A 24,140-nucleotide genomic window follows, 5' to 3' on the forward strand; every position below is an offset into this window, starting at 1 on the left:
GTATGAAACGAAGTGAATGGTATTGATTAAATAGGGGAGAGGTAAAATGTTATAACTGACCTAATTCACTGAATATTTATTTTAATGAGAAGTGTTTAATATGTTCGATGGCAGCTTCCCGGCGCCGTTATGACGCAAATTTAGTAGCCAATAAATTAGTAAGAATATGGAATTTCAAATGAGTATGCATGGAAGTCAAGTGCATACTATTAACGTTGATTGTTATTAATAAGCGTGTCGTGATAAAGTATAAATTAGCGTGGTCTTGGATCAATTTACACCTTATTTGAATATTTTCAATTAAATTTTACTTAAATTATGTACTTATATTTCCTTTACTCATATCCTTTTGTACTAATTCGCTTATTTTAATATCCTATATTTCCTATTACTATATTGTCCATTACTATAATAATTGTGTGAATACTTTACGATTTATTAAATTAATAATGTAAGTATATTAAAAATTATCAAAAAATAGCCCATGATATTGAAATAAAAACGAAGGGATTTATTAAAGCTTGCACGAAGGCTATACTTTAAGTTTTAAGGGAAATATTAGCAAGAGTCTTTGAAACTCTTTTACTTAGAGTATCATTTGGCTTAATAGGAGTCTAAAATCTGACGCAGGATGTCTAAATCTAGTTTTAAGATTACATCGTCTCTATTAGAGATTTAATAATATCAATTAATCAGCGAGTGGGAAGCTTACAATTAGACTCGTTAATCCTAAGAGTTATATCATAACAAATCGAACCTAAAAAACTAACACTATTGTAGAATTTGCATACATTGCACGTTTGCAGCAAACTATTTGAATAAATTTGGAAATTGAGTGTGAGGCAAACTTCGCCGAACGTTTGCATTTTATCCGTGACTTACTTATCGGTAAACTAGCACGAAGCAAAAGAAAGCGAACCCTACTGCGAATGCCTTTTGGCATAGACCCCATGTGATTAGCAACTTCAAAATAGTATATGCACTGATTTGTTATATTAGATTATAGTTATTAGATTATCTTATAATTACAAAGTAATGATTACACAAAAAGCAGTAACAAAAATCAGCTCTTGTTCATGTGCCGCTATATATCTGCTTTTATTCACATTTGCCAAACAGTGTATTCACGTATTCGCCGAATACATGTATTGCCTGGGACTACATTTAGAATACATTTAAAATTTTTAACACATTCATTGCCAAACTAAAAATTGAAGTTTCGTGTGGTGGCCAAGTCATTTTTTTTTCATAGTTTTGTCCATACGAAATCGCGTGATCGGCCGTTTGGTGAGAACTCGCATCGCGCGATATCGCCTGTCTGGTGTTAATAGACTAAATAAAATAAAATAAATTTTGTTTTCCAGAAAGTTAGTAGAAAATAATAATACCTACTAATTGCTTCTAAACAACACCAAATAATACGGTAGAAAACACTTATAAATATAATTATACAATTTTTGACAACAAATAAGTAGTTAAATGGTTGCTTGATAAAGTGAATAATACGCTACTAATAAAACATCGTAGTATCGCATACTAATCATCTTAGCACAGTCCGACCATAAATGGTGCTGCAGAGAAGATAGGTACCAAAAACATGGTATTTAGAAATAGTGAAGAAACCATAATAGTCAAGGACACGGAAAGACGTCAGAAAGTAAGCAAAGTAGTCCGAACAAAACTAAACTAAATAAGCCAGAATGAATCTAAACTACTAAAGGAAGCGGATGGAGATCGAAAAGTAGGAAGCTCGAACAGAGCTAGAAATAGTTCTAGGATTAGGAAGCTAGGAATACAACAAAGTATAGATGTCAGAATATCCAGAATGGATAGAATAATAATTTAAATAAAAAGAAAGAAAAAGACGAATTCAAGGAATGGGCGATGCGGCTGGCCTAAAGTCTAAGGATCTGGGATATATACTATTAGTACATCGTCTAATGACTTCGAATTGTTAAAAGTCAGCTTAAGATACGAGGAGAGATCCTAGTATTAGACTTCATGAGGATAACGACATAATACTACATTAGAATTACTAGGATTCGTAAAAGTACTCAGTGACGAAGGGTGGGCAGTACCCGGGTATAGAAAGTATCCGGTACCTGGGTAATTTGTTGTTAGAGTACCCGTTACCCGGATACATTTAAACGACGAAAAGTACCCGTACCCGGGTACAATATTTGAGTATGGTATTTTGAATGTACTCGGGTATTTTCGAAGTACCCGGGTATTTTGAATGCAATTTAAAATTTTAAATAGAGATGGTTGTCAGGTATGAAGGACCCAAATTTAAGTATTGATGAAATTAAAAAATTTATAGTGCGAGCAGCAGTGGACTTAAAAGAGAACGACGTTGAAAGCTCGCCTGGGGAGGAAAATAACCTAGATGACTACTTTGATTTTAATGAAAGTGAAGTACAAAAAAACGTTAAGCAAAACTAAACATCATGAACCAAAATTTGAGTTAGAACTACTACGACGTTTAGATGATAAACGTACAAATTTAAACATTATTCATGAGTACCCAACATTGAACAAACTGTTTCTAAAATACAATACCATCATCGGCACCTGTCGAAAGGTTATTCTCATTGGCCAACATGGTCCTAACTGCTAGACGCCAAGCGCTATCAGACGACAACTTTGAAATGTTAACATTTCAAAATATTTTTTGAAGGATGTAGTACAACCCAATTATCATTTTTATTTACAAGTTGTTCATTTTTAACACAATCGTAACTTTTTTTAAATACTCGTACCCGAGTACCCGCTAATAGTACCCGGGTACTGTACTCGGGTACTTCAAATTGTGAAAAGTTCTCGTAAAAAGTATCCGATACCCGAATAGTATTAAAGTACCCGTACCCATTACCCGGGTACTTTCATTCAGTACCCGTGCCCACCTTTGTCAGTGACAGACATACCTCTTCGACTGCGTTGACAAAACGTCATTGCACGTGGTTCTAGTAGGGGACATATGATAAACCACTGTAAATTGGAACAACCGGGACGCAGTTAGTATTACTTGAGAAGGTTAAGGCTAGGTAGTAAGATATAAGTATATGTAGCAAGATGTCTAAACCAAGTTTTAGAATTTCTTCGTGTCTCTATTATAGCTTTAATAATATAAATCAACCAGCGAGCGGAAGCTAACAATTAGATTAGATATGGATTTTATGAAAAATAAGACTAACAAGACAAGAATATATTGCTTAATATTGTATTAACCCTTATACTACAACTAATCTAATCTAAAAACTAAACTATTGCAGAATTTCCATATATTACCCGTTTTCAGCAAACCATTTGGATAAATTTGTGTAGGCAAACTTTGCCGATCGTTTGCTATTCGCATTTTATCCGTGCCAGAGCGGTAAATTAGCACAAAGCAAAAGAACTCAAACTCTAGCGCTAATACTCTATGCGAATAAGTATACCTAATAAATATAAATATACAATTTTTGAGTATAAATCGGTAGCTTGATAAACGGGATACTAAAACGTTCAACGATGCTAAGATACTAATCCTTTTAGCACAATCCAAACATAAAAGTTGCTGCAAACATGACACACGCAACCATAAAAAAAGACACCTGAAACACAATATCTAGAGATAGTGAAGAAGCCGTCATGTTAAAAGATACGGAAAGATGTCGTAAAGGAAACAAAGTAGCCGAACAAAGCTAAAAAAAAGAACCCTGAAACAGGCTAAAACGCAGAAACTAACGGAGACTAGGAAGATACCAGTTAATGACAAAGAAGCCTGAATGACGTCAGAAGGAAAGATGGTGGATACATGCCAAAAGCAATCAAGTAGCCAAAAAAAAATAAGCTACAGACAAGCCAGAACATATAAAAGTCTAGAAAGAAAAAAGGGGACGTAAACTACTAAAGAAGGCGGATGAAAATTGGAAAGTAAAAGCCCGAACAGAGGAATCAAGGGACCGATGTGAATGGCTTAACTTAACGTCTGAGGATCTTGGCTACATAAAACTGGTACTATGCCAAGAAGCTATTATGAATTGCATGGTGACTATCGCAATCACATTTAAAATGGCTATAGGACTAAGATATGAGACTAGGACTAGAGTGTCTACTCTATAAAAACGTATGTGTGATAGATGACTTCGGCTCTAGGTACCATGAGAGATCTCAGTGAAGATCACATCGTTATTCTATAATGCTGCGTTTAATTAAACAGGTAGGTGAATGCTAAACTTCATCGCACCAGCGCTAGAGGATAAAAACATAAATCCCCCATCCCCCAGAATTTATAAAAGTACCCAGAGAGACATACTTCTTCGGCTGTGTTGGCAAAACGTTTCCAGACGTGGTGGTATACTAAGGGGCATATAATAAATCATTGAAAGTTGGAACAACGGGGACGCAGTTAGTTTACTAAAACGTTTACGAAAAAATTAGTCATATCAATATACAATTACAATTATATACTACATATATAATTGTAATTGTATATATAATGTATATATAATATTGTATAATTATACATATATATATATGTATAATTATACAATTATTTCAAAACTACACTTAAACTGTTCGTTTCATTTTGACTTAGTCTTAGAATATTACAAAGGTCCAAAATTGCAATAGCTACAAAAAATATTAAAACTGCATTTGTAAGTAGTAAAAACTATCAGAACAAAAAGAATGTAATTATATCATGGACTAATCATAAATAGTTAACTAATTAAAACTCAATTTATAAAAAATTTACCTAGCCAATTTAAAACCTTTCTAAACGATGTAAACCGATTAAAATTTTCTTTAAAAGCAGCACAAAAAGAAACTTTTAAATCCTATTATAACATACTTTATGGATTTGAATAAAACATTTTATTTATTCAGAGTTGTAATGATTACTAATCGTCTATAAAACATTATTATAGAATAATAAAATTTAACAATAAACTATAAAAAGATATTAACCAATTCAAATAATTATTAATAATTGTGTAGAAAGCGTAACATTAATAGGTATTCCTGGTTCTTTATTAATTCTTGTAGGTATCTTTAAAAAGATTTTTCTTAATTGCTTTAAAATGCCTTTAAATTTTAAATACATATAAAATAACGTCAGAGTCATCTAGCGGTTAAGCATAATATTATAAACTTAGCTTGGTAAAGTTTAAAGAGAAAGTTACTATTCATTACCTCTACGCTGGTATAGATGGCGCTACCATATAAGTTGATTTAGCGCGAAAACTTATTTATTTCGATTTTTTAAATGTAAAAAAATAAAACAGGTCATTATGTAAATTAAGCATAACTAAAGATTTTAGCGACTACAATCAATAAAGCTGTCAAAATAAACACAAATAATATGCTAATTTAAGCGAATGTAACTTATTTGGTTACGAATAATGAATTAGATGAGTTTTGTTACATAAAATGTGGAAAAAGGAGAGACATCGCGCGCGTTTTCGATGACGCATTCCTTTACCGGCAGCTGAAAGATCACGTTTTCTATAAAAGTACATCGATGTCTTTGTATGGTAAGGTCGGAACGATCAAGGCTTGTTGACTAGTTTTTTTGAGCTACCCATTTTATTTAATTTCTTAACACAGCTTATACGGTTTATAACCAGTCGAAAACCGTTTTACTTCATTTACAATAATTTATTAAAAAAAATTAACTCTTTTCAACATCACCGTGATGTAATTTATTGTAATAATTAAAGTGAAATCAATGTTCTTCAACCGTAACACTTCAATTTTGTATTACCTCATAATCATTTTTAATAATCATCTTTATACCTTCACCATGTTTTATTAAAAAGCAAACAAACCTTTGAAGCATCTTCTATAATTGTATCTTCCCATCCACCACCGGAACTTCCCGAACTTCCTCTTCGCCCTACATCCCAAGAACTTCTTCGACTATCCAAAGAATCATTAGAAAATCTTCTCGAATTTCTTCTATTTGTATTGGGAAGATGTAAAGTATTTTCTTTTCGTAACGAACCCATGGATCCGCCGAAAGAATCTTTTTTCGGAGTCCAAGATCCAAAAACAATATCTCTTTTTAAGGACCCCATGGAAGATCCTAGGTCACTTCTTCGTAACATCGAAGGGAAATTACTAGGATGTTCGATTTCTCTTTTGGGTGGTCCATTTGGTAACGCGAAAGAGTCTCGACGCCTAAATTAATGTGACCATAAACACCGTGAGATAGTAAAAGTAAACTTGTTAATCGATCAAAATAAGAACTGTTTAATCAATTATTTCCTTTAAATAAGTTATAATTTTTGATTTAACTTTTTCCTTTTTTGATCAATTTAGTTTTTATTATTATTTCTTCCACCGACATCCAATCTCCTCTCACCTATTATAATAATTTCCTTGCAAATTCAAAGCTGGCATCGATTCCCTCCTTGGGCCAACACCATTTCCTGTATAAACGCTATAAGTAGACTTGAAATTATTCGTTCCTAATGACCCTCTTCTATTATTCGTAATTTTCGCAGGAATATTATTCAAAGATCCCCTTTTCAACCCGTTTTTACCGTGAACATCGCATCTCAAATTATGTTTGTGCTCGATTTGAACAATCTCTGGTGATTTTCTTTCCGTATTTAATTTACAATCATCAAAAAGAGCTTCCAAACGTCTCATTGCAGCTGCATGATTTATTGCAGTCCCCATTTTTTAACTATTAAAAAAACGTGTACTATAATTTCCTGGTATCAATTAAAAAAAATATGTTAAATAAACACAGCGTTGGAATTGAAATTAGATTTTTGTAGGTTAAGAAACTTTCTACATCGTGAAAACAAAAGTGTCTCATTCGATCAGTGAAAATTAAATGTTAAAGTTAAACGTAGTAAGAAGTGAATGGTACATTTCAATGCCAAGGTTAGGATTTGAAGAGAGATTTTAATGTGGGTCAGTTGTACAGGAAACAAGTTCTTAGATTGAAATGAAAAATTTTAATAAAAATTCTGGAAAAGCTTTTATAAAGTTTAAAAAGAATTTTTTTCTACGAAGACTTCCTGGTTTGTACGTTTTTCTATTCTTTAAAAACAATAAAACTGTCACAATAACGATGAATTATCACGTTAAATCGCGCACCGTGTGAATTTCAAAACTTTTTTACACAACGCACAGGAAGCGTAAGAAACCCGGGATGACGTAACTGTTAAGGTGTGCGCTTAATGTGTGCAAATTCAATGTGGTTCCGGTGTGTTAAACCGTTTGCTTGAAATAATTTTTGAATTTGTTTCTATTGTCTATTAAAATAGACTACTAAAGACAGTTTTAAAGATAATCTTTTATTTATGAATTCAATCATTATGTCACAAGTTCTAAGTTCCTTATAAGAAAAAACAACGGTTCCCAACTATATGAATCCAATCTGGAGAGGATGTATAAACCTTTTTTACAAACATGGCAGTAAACAGAAATGGTCAAGCAAGGTTCGATGATCTGGTGATAATGCCACCAGATCATCGGCGCCTGGTTGCAATTCACAACATCTTTCCCTCTATACGAGCCAAATATTTTTTTCTTCCCTATGTATAATTATTACAATTATTGTTTACTTTGTTACTATTTTTAGACGCTTATAGTATTACCCTTACCGAAACGTAAGGGTAATATTCACAAACCAGATATTGTCGATGTGCCACATTACAAAGTTTATTACAATGGACGTAAAATAGATTAGATATTTACCTAATAAACACATAATGATTCCGTATATTCTTGCAAATAGAATCGTATATAACTAAAGAAGGATAAAAGTGTCGTTCAGATTAAGAATTTATTTTAGCATAAGAATTCTTGTGTTCTTCTCTTTAAGTTCCCTAATTGTTGCTTTATTCCCTGATGTAACTAATCTTAAGATAATCATTTCATATTTTTGAAGTAATAGGAATTTGGATAGATCCCAAAATAAGCCATAAGCTAATTTCTCCACTTATAATTATTACAACAATTTGGGCGCTCTAATATGTAACAATAATAATTAATATGAATTATCAACTAACTATTAACCAAGTAGTATTAAATGTAAAAAAGTCTTGGATGATAATATTATCATTGAAGACTTTCTGCTCTGCAGTAAGAACCCTATGAGGCTTCACTTCACACCTCTCTTTGCATACTTTTATAAATTCCTAAAAAATTATTAATCGCTGCATTCTCCCAGGAAAAACGTAGATTCGTAACATAGTAAGATACTGCTATACTTTACTGTTGGAAGTGGTCAAATAGTTTCCTTTATGCATGAACTACTTAGATTTCGTACATAAAGCGACTGAAATGGATTCAGAACACATAGCAAGAAACAACTTGGCAGCATATCAAATGCGCGATATTCAGCTAAATCTTTATTTAATGACACTACGTCTAAGAATGAAGACAGAGACATCAAAACAATTGTTAATTACTCTCTAAAAACTTTTCATTCTGATAATAATTTTGTTATGCTTTCAATTGCTATAATAAACGGAACAAATGAATTTTTTGGTGGACACCGACTCGCAATCGAATTTTGTAACTGGAATACATTAATCATCCAATTATGAGTATCAAAGATATACAAACTAAAATCAAAAAACAAGTTGACCTAACTTCATCATCACAACCTACGGATTTCAAAAAAAAGATGTAATTCTTGGTTAACCTAGTTTTCCAAAAACAATAAGTCTAACTAACTAAATATACCCGAAAGGATTGGGCATAGTAAATCACCAATGATAAGGCCAGATAAGGTGAGAAAGCTTCCAATTTTAGTGAAACCTTATTACTATGACTTGTTCCTGGAAAATATAAGCTTGACAAGATAACATCTTAAGTCACTTATTACATGAAAAATTAAATTAAGACAGAACATTTTTTTCTGTTAAAGAAATAACTCCGCGCACCATGACACCTAAAGAAATTGAGTGTGAGGAACATTTCATCAAGATCGTCAACCGTGAAAGGATGGTCTATTTATAATTAAGTGAAATAAATAGTTACACCGACATTATTTCGTAGGCTTTCACGGATGGTGTTAGAAATAAAACTACAGCATTGAAACCATTAAAGACTTTTCTCAACTTGTTTCTCACCCTGAACTTTCTGGTGTTAGCTTTATTTCGAATTTGACAAATTTTTATATTATATTGCGCGTTTGAATACATACAGTGACAGGTCAACAACTAAAATGTGTGAAAATGTGTAAAGGTAGGACAACCATTCAGAAGGATTTGTTTCCTATTCTGCCGCGATTACGAAAGAGTGTTTTAGTTGGTGATATCGCAAAAATTTAACTTGGTTTATGATCAAACGATATTAATACATTATTAGAAACAGACACAAACATTGGTTACGCGGTGTCGGGTGATTACGTTTCCGAAACACTTTGAATGCTGTGATTACCAGATGTAGACAGTTTTGAATATAACTGACATGAAGCCAATAATAACTTCTCTTGTACCTAACATCTTTGATAACTTTGATGGTTTAAGATCTTTTAGGTCTATTAGATTCTTTGATAACTAAGGACAAAGTATTAATACAGAAATTATGGAAATTACAAATTGGGTGGAATGAGTCCATTTTCATGAACTCTTTTGTTTTCAGATGATGTTTCTAGTTACGATTGATAAATGCATTACTTGCACTTTGCTTGACGGTTATGAAATAAGTGAATGAAGAAAGAAATAAGAAAAGAAATATCTTATTAGCGCCTTTTTACTGTGTTAATCATTAACAAGCGATTGGCTAATCCAAGGCAAGTAAGTAATCAAATACTGTATTAGAAAATGTATAGAATATTTCAGGGGCTCCCCAACTGACATTATCTTACCTTCGCAACTATTCTTATCGTAGCTGTACTGCGTATATCAGTTAAAGGAAGGTAAAACAAAATCCAGAAAATAAGTAAAGGGATACTTGTGTATTTGTTTGTATGGACACAAAGGCAATGCAGATTACGCTGATTCCAGACTTAGCTAGTGGAGCTTTCACAACTTTATTGAAGCGAATTTTGAAATAAATTTTGTGGGAACTAATAACAAATTATTGAACATAACTAGGTTTTTATTAAAATTCTTTGAAGAAGAAAAAATTGACTTTGCAGAAAGAAGGAAGCAAATTAATATTAATATATCAAAAATTAATATCCAAGTCTAAAATAAAAAGCTGCAGTAATCTTGCAAACCATTTGCTATAACCTATTTGATTAGATTTAAGAAAAAGCAAACACCGCTTAAAAAGTAACGTGGAGAGAAATAAGAGTAGCAGTGTCAAACATTACCTCATCTTTTAAAAAAAAATGTTAGATGATCAGCAAGCTCACAGTCGTTGTAGGTTTTTACCATTTATTTTAATGTTGCTTTCGTTACTGTACCTAATTTGTGCCTTATTAATGTATTTGTCATTGCACCTAGGATTTGACAACGAAGGTATAAAATATCAACATCTGTAAGTGTGTCGTGAATTACTTAAGTTTGTAAACCTTAAGTTTGTAATAAAATGTGTAATGTAATGTCTGTTTATACCATTCTTTTACTTGATACTTTAGGGCATACTATACTTCGCCGAAAACGGTACTCTGAAATTTTCAGAAAGGGCAGGGATGCAATTGACAGTTCGACGCCGACAATTTTCACATTTACCGATTTGGTGAGAACGTTTGACATGGATTATTATATATTCTATGTAGCAATATTTCGTGAAGACATTAATTGGAGAGAAACTTAAATGAACAAAATTTCTAATTCTCAATGTAGGCGGAATACTTACTTACTGAGTCATTTAGACATCTTAATGTCTGGTGTGTTTCACACCTAAACGCCTAAGCTAATAAACACTTAACGTATGAAAGAATTGTTTAGATCCACTAATCCTGTTTCGTCAGAAAATACTACTATGTTCTTTAGTAGACCGTCTTTACAGGTGCGGTGTGGCGTTTAAATATTTATGTATAACCCGAATGTAATTAAAAATGGTCTTTATATCTAAATTATCTTTGGATTATTATCTTTTGGATATTTGTCTTTTGAAATCGCTGGAATAACTAATAACCCCATGCCACAAGACATGTCAATATACCTACCAATACAGTAAATCGTGCAATTCAACCTAGCATCAGATGAGACATTTCAGACAGATTAGACATTTTATGGCTCGTACTGTAAATCTTTCCAGTCTAGTGAGAGATGAACTTTTAGGATTGTGAATAATTGGGCATCTCAAGAAGTGAATAAAAGAACTGAATCATACATCTTTTTTTGGAACAGGAAGTAATAAAGCAGTACCAAGTTTATAGTTTGACACCATAGCTGGTACTTAGCTCTTCTTTAGAAAAATGTCAACAATGCTATAAACTGAATATGCTATAACCCTTTCGTTGTTGCAAAATTTTCAAAGTAACTCTGGAACATGGTGAAACCTGTCAAATAATTTGACAGGTATCGAACAGCAAACTCACCGTTGTTGCAAATAATAAAATATGACAGAATAAACCCAAATTAGTCAGGAAATATTTCACACCGCCTTATTTTAATCAGGCACTATCGGTGGACATGGCTACAAATTAACCAATGAACTAGAACTAAGACAGAATAAACAGTTCTTGTCTAAACCTTCGAAAAAAATCAGAGCAGCATTAAGCCTCAATTAACTCCCATTTAGGATAGATAGTGAACTATAACAACCGATCCGTGTAGGTAGGCTTGCTAGCAAGGAAATGGAAAAAGACTTAAATCCTTTAAGTAAATCACTGGGTAATTCAAGGGAAATATTTTCTAACAGATATTTAACCTGAATAAGAAAATTAGACTTTGATTAACTATCCTCAGGTGAACTTAATGAGTAACTGCAGCTTCACGATTTCGGCAAGCTAACAGAACTTCCTCAAGACAATTAAGTAAAGTTTTTAAGCTTAGCAGTTTTTTAATCTAAATAGATTGAGATTTAGAACACAGATTTTCTTTGGTCTCTTTTACTTGACCCTAAGGCTCGTAATGTTTTAATTCTGATAACTAAAGTTAAAATATTGATAAATTAATTCTGTTCAGATACTTTGGTGATTATTTAAAAGGTTTATATTTTCTTAATATGATTTTTTTTCTGAAATTAATCCTCTTTTCTAATCACCCTCAGTTCATATTGAGCAAAAAGATCGTAAATTTTAATTATCCAAAATTAAAACCGTAACAGATGGAAATCGTAAAGACAAAATAACGTTAATATGTTAAATAAATACTCTTTAATAGTCCCATAAACCGGATACCTTAAAGAAAGTATTTACGCATTCATAATTAACTACGGCTGCGATAGTTTCGAGGAAAACATAAGAATTTGGAACACTTTCCACTTCTTCAAATAATAAAACTGTTGAAATAATTGCGTTCAAAAAATGTATGACATTAACAAGTACAGTTATAAAGAAATGTACTTACTTTGTACAAGGCTAAATACAGGCTCAGAACTCGCGACCTTTACCTGATTAAACAGAAATGTAAAGACGAGCTATATATGGACGAAAGCTGTGTAATAAAATGCGGATTGAGGTGGATAGTTAAGATTTCTAAGAAGTAATAGAAAGATAAAGGTGGGTTTAACCGTTTTCAAGTTTAGATGGAGACATTTATAAGATTTTTGCATCACGAAACTTGAACTGTAAACTCGATCGTGCGCAACTTTTCGTGGAAATCCGACAGGTGGTCACGTTTTACGAGTATCTTGAGTAAATAAAGTTAAAAATCCAACAGGATTTTCTCGTAGTTCAAACTACCTGATCATTTTTTTTAAACATAACGGATGAATCATTGCTTATTTCATTTAAAAATTTTTAAATCTTATGTAATGCTTCAAAAACAAATCAACGCTGTATTCATTAACATTAAAAATTTTAAATAAATATAATTTTAAATACATACATACAAAAAAGAATGATTAACTTTCAAAATTTAAATCTTCTCGTTTAAAACCACTAATCACAATAATTGAAATAAAACGTTCACTAAAACCACAACAAATTAAAACAAAAAGAATACTCTGAATCAAGCTAATAGTGACTCAGACACATTCCTTTGTCGAACCACAACCGAAGACTGTCCACAAACGTGCCAACTTTCCGACTTAAGACACTCCACAGAACACAGTTCGAGAGTCAGCCGGTGTTGTGGGGACTTCAAATCCGAATCGCGCCCACCAATTCAAAAATGCGAACGTTCCCAACACGTTTTTAAACCAATTCGTTTTTTAAAAAGGTGATGTTTACCAACACACATAAGCAACAGAACGCACGTGTTCAAAATCCAATTAACTTATTGAGTTTTACATTAATGTTTTCGTTTTTGCTATTTTAATTCTATGGCGGTTATGAATTAATTGAGAGGTGGTCAACCCACACGGAGTAATTAGAAATGGATGATTAAAGCCACGCGAGTTACAAAGGCGTATTCATTTCTAATTGGATCTAACGGAAATTTTGAAATTAATACAGAATATCATCCAATAATCTAATATTAAACGATTTTTATTTCATTAAAAATGTTTTAATAAAGTGAAAGCATGTGCATCCGTGTTTCACTTTCTTACGTTTGTACGATTTATGACTGTCGTTTTATTTCGTGCGAAACAGGAAGCTTTCTATGAGAAACTTTGAGGTATACATTAAAAAAATTGAAACATGTTAGATATTCTTCTCCGACAAGAGCTTTGAGAGTGAAATTCGAAATATAGTTTAGATCGGTTTTGAACGAAGTAAACAGTGATTGGAAAATGGCAAACGTTCATGTCTACCTCGGGCAACAAGGTCACCTATATAAGAACACGATTGAAGCATTTTATAAATTATTAGTGACTGGATTTAAGTTAGAAATCTTTTTAAATCTTCTTTTATTAAAAAAAAAAAAAAAAAGAATAAACAAAAATCCATACCTTTTTTAGAACCTTTTAAGCTAATTTTGTGCTTTCTCGTTTTCTGGTATTCGATTTGCTTGGACTAAATTTGATTTTAATGATGAGTAACATAAAATAACGCGAAAATTACTTTAAAATTGTTACATTTTCTTATTTTAGCATTTCTTTACTGTTTAAATAAATTAAAAAATGAAATTACAAAGGAGTACTGTTATAACCTTTGATATACGGCTTCCATATACAGATACAAGAAACAACGGATCTTTTCTGTATGAAAGTACCAATCAATGTACGAGTGTTCATCTTTAATCGGATTCCATTGCAATTAAGAAAAAGAAGACACTTACCTTTACCGTATCGTAATGCTCGTGATGCCTTTGGTCGATTTCTTGTCGTAAAGGTCCCCTAGAAAAATAATGTAAAAAAAGAAACTTTAATTTAATAAAAAGTTGCTAAGGCGTTATATTTCTCAAATAAGGACATCTATTAAAATAATAACCGAGAATGAATCAATAATATAGCAAAAAGTATTAATTATGTTATCAAATATAAAATTGAATTGCTTTAAAGAGGAATTGAAGATATAAAGGCGGTTTATGCGTTTTAATACTAGAGGATAATTAAAAAAATATTACAGTAATAAAACTGGAAGGTCGTCATGTGTTTGATAGTAAAATTGTTTACTAAAAGCGTTAATGGACGTGTGATAAGGGTAATAGCAACCGATTACTTAAAGTAACTGAATATTCTTGAGAGTTATTTCGAAATATTGTTTTTGAAGATGTAGAGTGTATTAAAAATTTAAAAAAAAAAACATGATATTTTTATATTTTGATTTGAATCATTTTTAACTCACATCATGTCGTCTATATTAACGATTAAATAAATCGCGTTGCCCTAGAGGCATATTAATAGCCTGATTTGATTAAAATCAGAGTCGCAACAGTTTGTGAGATTTTCGAATTATGTTTGAAAGAAAACAAATATAATAATTGAACACGATTTTTCAAAGTACACGACGAAAAATCTCTTCATGGCAAAAAACAAAAATTCATAAACTTTTGCCAACCAATGATGTTAGCATTTGATGCACTTAGACCCCTATACAGTATTCTTCAATGCACCCCCTATTTTGATCTGACCAAGTGTGAATTGGCCAATACCACAGAAAATATCTCTCCTCATAAATCCCCGAAAAATATTTGTTACTGTTAGATCGGTAGCGAATATCAAACTAAGATGTTTATGATTTGATTTAAACACGCGCTAAAAAAGAGTAAACCAACACATAGTCCACTTTATACTTATAACGAAATTTTTGTAACCAAAGGTTCATTCGATTAGTTATTGCTCACAACATGTCTTCGTCTTTACATTCTTTGAAGACCAGGAATATTGCTCATTAAATTATATTTTGGGTTCTGATGTTCTCCCGATTTTTCATAATCCTTAAACATCATCTTCTGACATAGAAATGATTTAATTTAAGTCGTCATCGCTATTTAGTCATAAATATTTTCTCTTAAATCACTGTCACTTAGCTCATTGTTTCACTGCGAAGACTTTTATTCAATACTGAATCATAATCTAAATCACTTGTTGTCTTGTGAGCCTAATTTATTAAGTGCTATACTGAAACTGATGTAAAGTCTATGTAGCTAAAGTACACTCGAAGATAATGAAATCGTACCAAACAACTCGGTGTGAGAAGAGTGGATATGCTTGGTATATAGTTTAGCTGAGATGGTACACTTTCACTGTTCTTTATTGTCCTCACAGTTTTATATAATAACCTGATTTGAATGGATTGATCCAGAGACCGTTTGCCCAAGAGTTATCTTTCACGATGGATTCATTGGGTAAATGGGATGAAATTCTCCATATTTCTCTAGTAATAAATAAAAACGTAGGAAAAGTAAAAAACTTTTTTGAGAAATAATAATAAAATGTTTAATTTTATCAAGTATACATGTTTCGAAACTAATGTTTCATCTTCAGTACCTAAATTTAAAAGAAATAAGAAACAATTAACAAATGTTAAACGGAACGTGTTAATACGGTAGGAGAAATCGGACTTTGAAAAAGTGAACTTACTTGGATTAATATACAATAAATGGAAAAATTATTAGGTAGTAGGTGGGGTTTAAAAATATATCAAGATATCTTTCTACTTTTCAACAGATAAAAAATTATCATAAATAATTTTCAAAAAATTATAAACAAAAAACCTTTTCAACAATCTAGTCAATCTTGGAATACAAACATACAATGGGGTGTGGTTTAAAAACGTTTTATGTCGGTACACGTACGGAATACAGAATGATGAAAAATTCTTTGAAGTAATCAGTTAAAATTTATGGTATAGGCGGGTGTATTTGTTATCTAATAATTCATTTAATAGAACATTGGTGTTATCCTTGGAATGTTTATAGATCTCATATTCTTCCAGTAAGTCCAACTTCAAAGATTTAGGTTGGTGATGAATGAGTTCTGTATTGTTAAGATTTATTTTATGATTAGTTTCATTAATATGTTTGAAAATCGCGGAATTTTTATCTTTATTATGTTCTTTGAAGCGTGTTAATAAATTTCTCCCTGTTTGACCTATATAAATTTTGTTACACTCACTACAGGAAATTTTGTAAACTCCATTGAGTAAGTGAAAATGAAATTTGTGTTTATTATTGACGAGGATATTGGAAATTTTAGTGTTGTTTTTAGTGGCTATGTATATGTTATGTTTTTTAGTTATGTGGTGTAATTGATTGATTATGGGGTTGTACTTAGATAAAGAAATATATTTAGGTGGCAGTTTGTAGTGAGGATAAATGAATGAGATGATTTTATTGTTATGTACTTTGTAGAAGATGGTTTGCATGTCTTTAATGTTATAACCGTTATTTAAGCCTATTTTTATGATATTACAAATTTCCGAATTGAAATTTTCAGTGTTGAGGGGTGTGTTGATGGCTCTGTTGAATAGGAATCTAAACGCAGCCTCTTTATATTTGAAGCTGGTAAAGGAATTTTTAGGTATAATTGTGTCTGTAGTAGTGGGTTTACGGAAAATGTTGAAAATGAGGGAAGAATTGGATAGGTTTTTGGAAATTTTTAAATCTAGAAAATTAATGCTATTATTAACTTCTTTCTCAATTGTGTATTCGAGATTGCTGAGATTATTTATCAAATTAAATAGAGCTATAAAATTAGCATCAGACCCATCATAAAGAATGAGGATGTCATCAACATATCTACAATAGAATTTTATATATTTGGTGGCAAAATGATTTTTTAAGGAAAATAATTGATATTCTAAGTTGGAGACGTAAAAATCTGCAAGAAGGCCAGACAAGGGGGAACCCATAGGTAAACCGTCTGCCATTTCGTAGAAATGGTCATTAAAAATGAAGAAATTTTGATTGGTTATGTTTTTAAGTATATTAATTAAATTATTTATATCATTATTGGTAATGTTTACTGGAAAATTATTATTATTGTAATCAGTCTTGTTAGAAATTAGAAAGTTTTTTATGATTTTTAAAGTTTCTTTGATTGGGACATTGGTATATAGATTTTTTATATCTAGGGAGATTAGTTTGGTGTTTTTGTTAATTTTCACGTTACCAAGTTTAGAGATAAGTTCTGAAGAATTCTTTATGGAATAGGTGGATTTGAAGTTGAAAGATTTAGTTAAAATATTATGTAGGGCTTTAGAAATAAGGTGACAAGGGGAGTTGATGTCGCTAACTATGGGTCTGATGGGTTCACCTGTTTTATGTAATTTTATAAGACTGTGTAAGGTGGGATGTAGAGGATTCATGGGTATGTATTTTTTATTTGAGGGAAAAAATTTGTTTAGTGTGTTTGTAGATTTTTTCAAAATATCTTTAAGTTTATTAGTAAAAGAAAAAAGAGGGTCTTTTTGGAGTAAAGAAATGTTATTATCATTAAAAAAGGATAGAGTTTTAGCTATATATTCTGATTTGTTAATTAAGACTAGGCCTGCGTTTTTATCTGCTGGTGTACAAATTATATCGTGTTTTTGAAGATTATTTTTCAAGGAGGTAATGGTGTCTTGATAATTAAAATTGGAAAAGCTATATGTGGAAATATTCTTTATTTTAGATTTAATTTTATGTAAATTATGTAGGAGATCGGCTTTAAGTTTAGGGAATATGGGATTAAACATTAATTGACTTTCAATATCAATGGCCAGAAAAGTTGAATTGAAGTTGTGTGTGTTGATGGAGAATTTGTGTCCTAAACTAAATATTTCTTTTTCTGAGGGGGATAGAGAGTAGTCTGAAAGATTAGTGTATCTAGGCGCGAATGTAAAATGGGGTTGATTGTTATCGTAAGTGATGTTATAATTATTATTATTGATCTCTAATCGTTTAATATTAAAGTTATTGTTGGAATCTATTGAGTTGGACTTACTGTAAACAGCGTTGTTCTTTAATAAATTTAATTTTTTATTTTTATTTTTAATGTCAGCTAGGGATTTTTGACGTAATTGTTCAGTAAAGTTGTTATATAATTCATCAAATTCTAAAGGGTGAAGTATTTTACTTAAGTGGTGATGTAGAAATTTAAGTTTCAAATCTTGAATGTCACGTTCTCTGTAGTGTTGTTTGATGGTGCATTTTATAAGTTTCCTTTCCAAAATTTTCTTATGAAGTTGAAATTGTCGTGGCAATTTTATATCGAAGGCCTTAGGAGTTATTTTGAACTTCAAAGATTGTTGCAAAAAGAAAATGTGATTATTAGATTTGTTCCTTTTTTCCATTAAATTGTAAAGTTGTCGGAGTTTTACAGGTAACCCTGATTGTAGTATAAATGGGATGAAATTCTCCATATTTCTCTAGTAATAAATAAAAACGTAGGAAAAGTAAAAAACTTTTTTGAGAAATAATAATAAAATGTTTAATTTTATCAAGTATACATGTTTCGAAACTAATGTTTCATCTTCAGTACCTAAATTTAAAAGAAATAAGAAACAATTAACAAATGTTAAACGGAACGTGTTAATACGGTAGGAGAAATCGGACTTTGAAAAAGTGAACTTACTTGGATTAATATACAATAAATGGAAAAATTATTAGGTAGTAGGTGGGGTTTAAAAATATATCAAGATATCTTTCTACTTTTCAACAGATAAAAAATTATCATAAATAATTTTCAAAAAATTATAAACAAAAAACCTTTTCAACAATCTAGTCAATCTTGGAATACAAACATACAATGGGGTGTGGTTTAAAAACGTTTTATGTCGGTACACGTACGGAATACAGAATGATGAAAAATTCTTTGAAGTAATCAGTTAAAATTTATGGTATAGGCGGGTGTATTTGTTATCTAATAATTCATTTAATAGAACATTGGTGTTATCCTTGGAATGTTTATAGATCTCATATTCTTCCAGTAAGTCCAACTTCAAAGATTTAGGTTGGTGATGAATGAGTTCTGTATTGTTAAGATTTATTTTATGATTAGTTTCATTAATATGTTTGAAAATCGCGGAATTTTTATCTTTATTATGTTCTTTGAAGCGTGTTAATAAATTTCTCCCTGTTTGACCTATATAAATTTTGTTACACTCACTACAGGAAATTTTGTAAACTCCATTGAGTAAGTGAAAATGAAATTTGTGTTTATTATTGACGAGGATATTGGAAATTTTAGTGTTGTTTTTAGTGGCTATGTATATGTTATGTTTTTTAGTTATGTGGTGTAATTGATTGATTATGGGGTTGTACTTAGATAAAGAAATATATTTAGGTGGCAGTTTGTAGTGAGGATAAATGAATGAGATGATTTTATTGTTATGTACTTTGTAGAAGATGGTTTGCATGTCTTTAATGTTATAACCGTTATTTAAGCCTATTTTTATGATATTACAAATTTCCGAATTGAAATTTTCAGTGTTGAGGGGTGTGTTGATGGCTCTGTTGAATAGGAATCTAAACGCAGCCTCTTTATATTTGAAGCTGGTAAAGGAATTTTTAGGTATAATTGTGTCTGTAGTAGTGGGTTTACGGAAAATGTTGAAAATGAGGGAAGAATTGGATAGGTTTTTGGAAATTTTTAAATCTAGAAAATTAATGCTATTATTAACTTCTTTCTCAATTGTGTATTCGAGATTGCTGAGATTATTTATCAAATTAAATAGAGCTATAAAATTAGCATCAGACCCATCATAAAGAATGAGGATGTCATCAACATATCTACAATAGAATTTTATATATTTGGTGGCAAAATGATTTTTTAAGGAAAATAATTGATATTCTAAGTTGGAGACGTAAAAATCTGCAAGAAGGCCAGACAAGGGGGAACCCATAGGTAAACCGTCTGCCATTTCGTAGAAATGGTCATTAAAAATGAAGAAATTTTGATTGGTTATGTTTTTAAGTATATTAATTAAATTATTTATATCATTATTGGTAATGTTTACTGGAAAATTATTATTATTGTAATCAGTCTTGTTAGAAATTAGAAAGTTTTTTATGATTTTTAAAGTTTCTTTGATTGGGACATTGGTATATAGATTTTTTATATCTAGGGAGATTAGTTTGGTGTTTTTGTTAATTTTCACGTTACCAAGTTTAGAGATAAGTTCTGAAGAATTCTTTATGGAATAGGTGGATTTGAAGTTGAAAGATTTAGTTAAAATATTATGTAGGGCTTTAGAAATAAGGTGACAAGGGGAGTTGATGTCGCTAACTATGGGTCTGATGGGTTCACCTGTTTTATGTAATTTTATAAGACTGTGTAAGGTGGGATGTAGAGGATTCATGGGTATGTATTTTTTATTTGAGGGAAAAAATTTGTTTAGTGTGTTTGTAGATTTTTTCAAAATATCTTTAAGTTTATTAGTAAAAGAAAAAAGAGGGTCTTTTTGGAGTAAAGAAATGTTATTATCATTAAAAAAGGATAGAGTTTTAGCTATATATTCTGATTTGTTAATTAAGACTAGGCCTGCGTTTTTATCTGCTGGTGTACAAATTATATCGTGTTTTTGAAGATTATTTTTCAAGGAGGTAATGGTGTCTTGATAATTAAAATTGGAAAAGCTATATGTGGAAATATTCTTTATTTTAGATTTAATTTTATGTAAATTATGTAGGAGATCGGCTTTAAGTTTAGGGAATATGGGATTAAACATTAATTGACTTTCAATATCAATGGCCAGAAAAGTTGAATTGAAGTTGTGTGTGTTGATGGAGAATTTGTGTCCTAAACTAAATATTTCTTTTTCTGAGGGGGATAGAGAGTAGTCTGAAAGATTAGTGTATCTAGGCGCGAATGTAAAATGGGGTTGATTGTTATCGTAAGTGATGTTATAATTATTATTATTGATCTCTAATCGTTTAATATTAAAGTTATTGTTGGAATCTATTGAGTTGGACTTACTGTAAACAGCGTTGTTCTTTAATAAATTTAATTTTTTATTTTTATTTTTAATGTCAGCTAGGGATTTTTGACGTAATTGTTCAGTAAAGTTGTTATATAATTCATCAAATTCTAAAGGGTGAAGTATTTTACTTAAGTGGTGATGTAGAAATTTAAGTTTCAAATCTTGAATGTCACGTTCTCTGTAGTGTTGTTTGATGGTGCATTTTATAAGTTTCCTTTCCAAAATTTTCTTATGAAGTTGAAATTGTCGTGGCAATTTTATATCGAAGGCCTTAGGAGTTATTTTGAACTTCAAAGATTGTTGCAAAAAGAAAATGTGATTATTAGATTTGTTCCTTTTTTCCATTAAATTGTAAAGTTGTCGGAGTTTTACAGGTAACCCTGATTGTAGTATAAATGGGATGAAATTCTCCATATTTCTCTAGTAATAAATAAAAACGTAGGAAAAGTAAAAAACTTTTTTGAGAAATAATAATAAAATGTTTAATTTTATCAAGTATACATGTTTCGAAACTAATGTTTCATCTTCAGTACCTAAATTTAAAAGAAATAAGAAACAATTAACAAATGTTAAACGGAACGTGTTAATACGGTAGGAGAAATCGGACTTTGAAAAAGTGAACTTACTTGGATTAATATACAATAAATGGAAAAATTATTAGGTAGTAGGTGGGGTTTAAAAATATATCAAGATATCTTTCTACTTTTCAACAGATAAAAAATTATCATAAATAATTTTCAAAAAATTATAAACAAAAAACCTTTTCAACAATCTAGTCAATCTTGGAATACAAACATACAATGGGGTGTGGTTTAAAAACGTTTTATGTCGGTACACGTACGGAATACAGAATGATGAAAAATTCTTTGAAGTAATCAGTTAAAATTTATGGTATAGGCGGGTGTATTTGTTATCTAATAATTCATTTAATAGAACATTGGTGTTATCCTTGGAATGTTTATAGATCTCATATTCTTCCAGTAAGTCCAACTTCAAAGATTTAGGTTGGTGATGAATGAGTTCTGTATTGTTAAGATTTATTTTATGATTAGTTTCATTAATATGTTTGAAAATCGCGGAATTTTTATCTTTATTATGTTCTTTGAAGCGTGTTAATAAATTTCTCCCTGTTTGACCTATATAAATTTTGTTACACTCACTACAGGAAATTTTGTAAACTCCATTGAGTAAGTGAAAATGAAATTTGTGTTTATTATTGACGAGGATATTGGAAATTTTAGTGTTGTTTTTAGTGGCTATGTATATGTTATGTTTTTTAGTTATGTGGTGTAATTGATTGATTATGGGGTTGTACTTAGATAAAGAAATATATTTAGGTGGCAGTTTGTAGTGAGGATAAATGAATGAGATGATTTTATTGTTATGTACTTTGTAGAAGATGGTTTGCATGTCTTTAATGTTATAACCGTTATTTAAGCCTATTTTTATGATATTACAAATTTCCGAATTGAAATTTTCAGTGTTGAGGGGTGTGTTGATGGCTCTGTTGAATAGGAATCTAAACGCAGCCTCTTTATATTTGAAGCTGGTAAAGGAATTTTTAGGTATAATTGTGTCTGTAGTAGTGGGTTTACGGAAAATGTTGAAAATGAGGGAAGAATTGGATAGGTTTTTGGAAATTTTTAAATCTAGAAAATTAATGCTATTATTAACTTCTTTCTCAATTGTGTATTCGAGATTGCTGAGATTATTTATCAAATTAAATAGAGCTATAAAATTAGCATCAGACCCATCATAAAGAATGAGGATGTCATCAACATATCTACAATAGAATTTTATATATTTGGTGGCAAAATGATTTTTTAAGGAAAATAATTGATATTCTAAGTTGGAGACGTAAAAATCTGCAAGAAGGCCAGACAAGGGGGAACCCATAGGTAAACCGTCTGCCATTTCGTAGAAATGGTCATTAAAAATGAAGAAATTTTGATTGGTTATGTTTTTAAGTATATTAATTAAATTATTTATATCATTATTGGTAATGTTTACTGGAAAATTATTATTATTGTAATCAGTCTTGTTAGAAATTAGAAAGTTTTTTATGATTTTTAAAGTTTCTTTGATTGGGACATTGGTATATAGATTTTTTATATCTAGGGAGATTAGTTTGGTGTTTTTGTTAATTTTCACGTTACCAAGTTTAGAGATAAGTTCTGAAGAATTCTTTATGGAATAGGTGGATTTGAAGTTGAAAGATTTAGTTAAAATATTATGTAGGGCTTTAGAAATAAGGTGACAAGGGGAGTTGATGTCGCTAACTATGGGTCTGATGGGTTCACCTGTTTTATGTAATTTTATAAGACTGTGTAAGGTGGGATGTAGAGGATTCATGGGTATGTATTTTTTATTTGAGGGAAAAAATTTGTTTAGTGTGTTTGTAGATTTTTTCAAAATATCTTTAAGTTTATTAGTAAAAGAAAAAAGAGGGTCTTTTTGGAGTAAAGAAATGTTATTATCATTAAAAAAGGATAGAGTTTTAGCTATATATTCTGATTTGTTAATTAAGACTAGGCCTGCGTTTTTATCTGCTGGTGTACAAATTATATCGTGTTTTTGAAGATTATTTTTCAAGGAGGTAATGGTGTCTTGATAATTAAAATTGGAAAAGCTATATGTGGAAATATTCTTTATTTTAGATTTAATTTTATGTAAATTATGTAGGAGATCGGCTTTAAGTTTAGGGAATATGGGATTAAACATTAATTGACTTTCAATATCAATGGCCAGAAAAGTTGAATTGAAGTTGTGTGTGTTGATGGAGAATTTGTGTCCTAAACTAAATATTTCTTTTTCTGAGGGGGATAGAGAGTAGTCTGAAAGA

The 24,140-nt window shown here is 30.7% G+C and overlaps 1 protein-coding gene across 8 annotated transcripts in view; it reads right to left on the bottom strand.

Annotated features, from left to right (window-relative positions):
• Nucleotides 1–24,140, bottom strand: part of LOC111417584 (WD repeat-containing protein 47) — a 94,350-nt gene that overhangs the window by 31,765 nt on the left and 38,445 nt on the right. For 6 of the 8 annotated variants that reach the window (XM_023049908.2, XM_071199708.1, XM_023049907.2 and 3 more), the window contains one exon: nucleotides 14,232–14,289. In XM_023049908.2, the coding sequence (XP_022905676.1) occupies nucleotides 14,232–14,289 (58 nt within the window). Of the gene's footprint in view, nucleotides 1–5,810; nucleotides 6,163–6,346; nucleotides 6,674–12,896; nucleotides 13,101–14,231; nucleotides 14,290–24,140 lie in introns of those variants that run through there. The other 2 variants (XM_023049911.2, XM_023049910.2) reach the window with 2 other exon arrangements.

Source organism: Onthophagus taurus, chromosome 1, assembly GCF_036711975.1.
Source record: "Onthophagus taurus isolate NC chromosome 1, IU_Otau_3.0, whole genome shotgun sequence".
In the NCBI taxonomy this organism is placed as follows: Eukaryota; Metazoa; Arthropoda; class Insecta; order Coleoptera; family Scarabaeidae; genus Onthophagus; species Onthophagus taurus.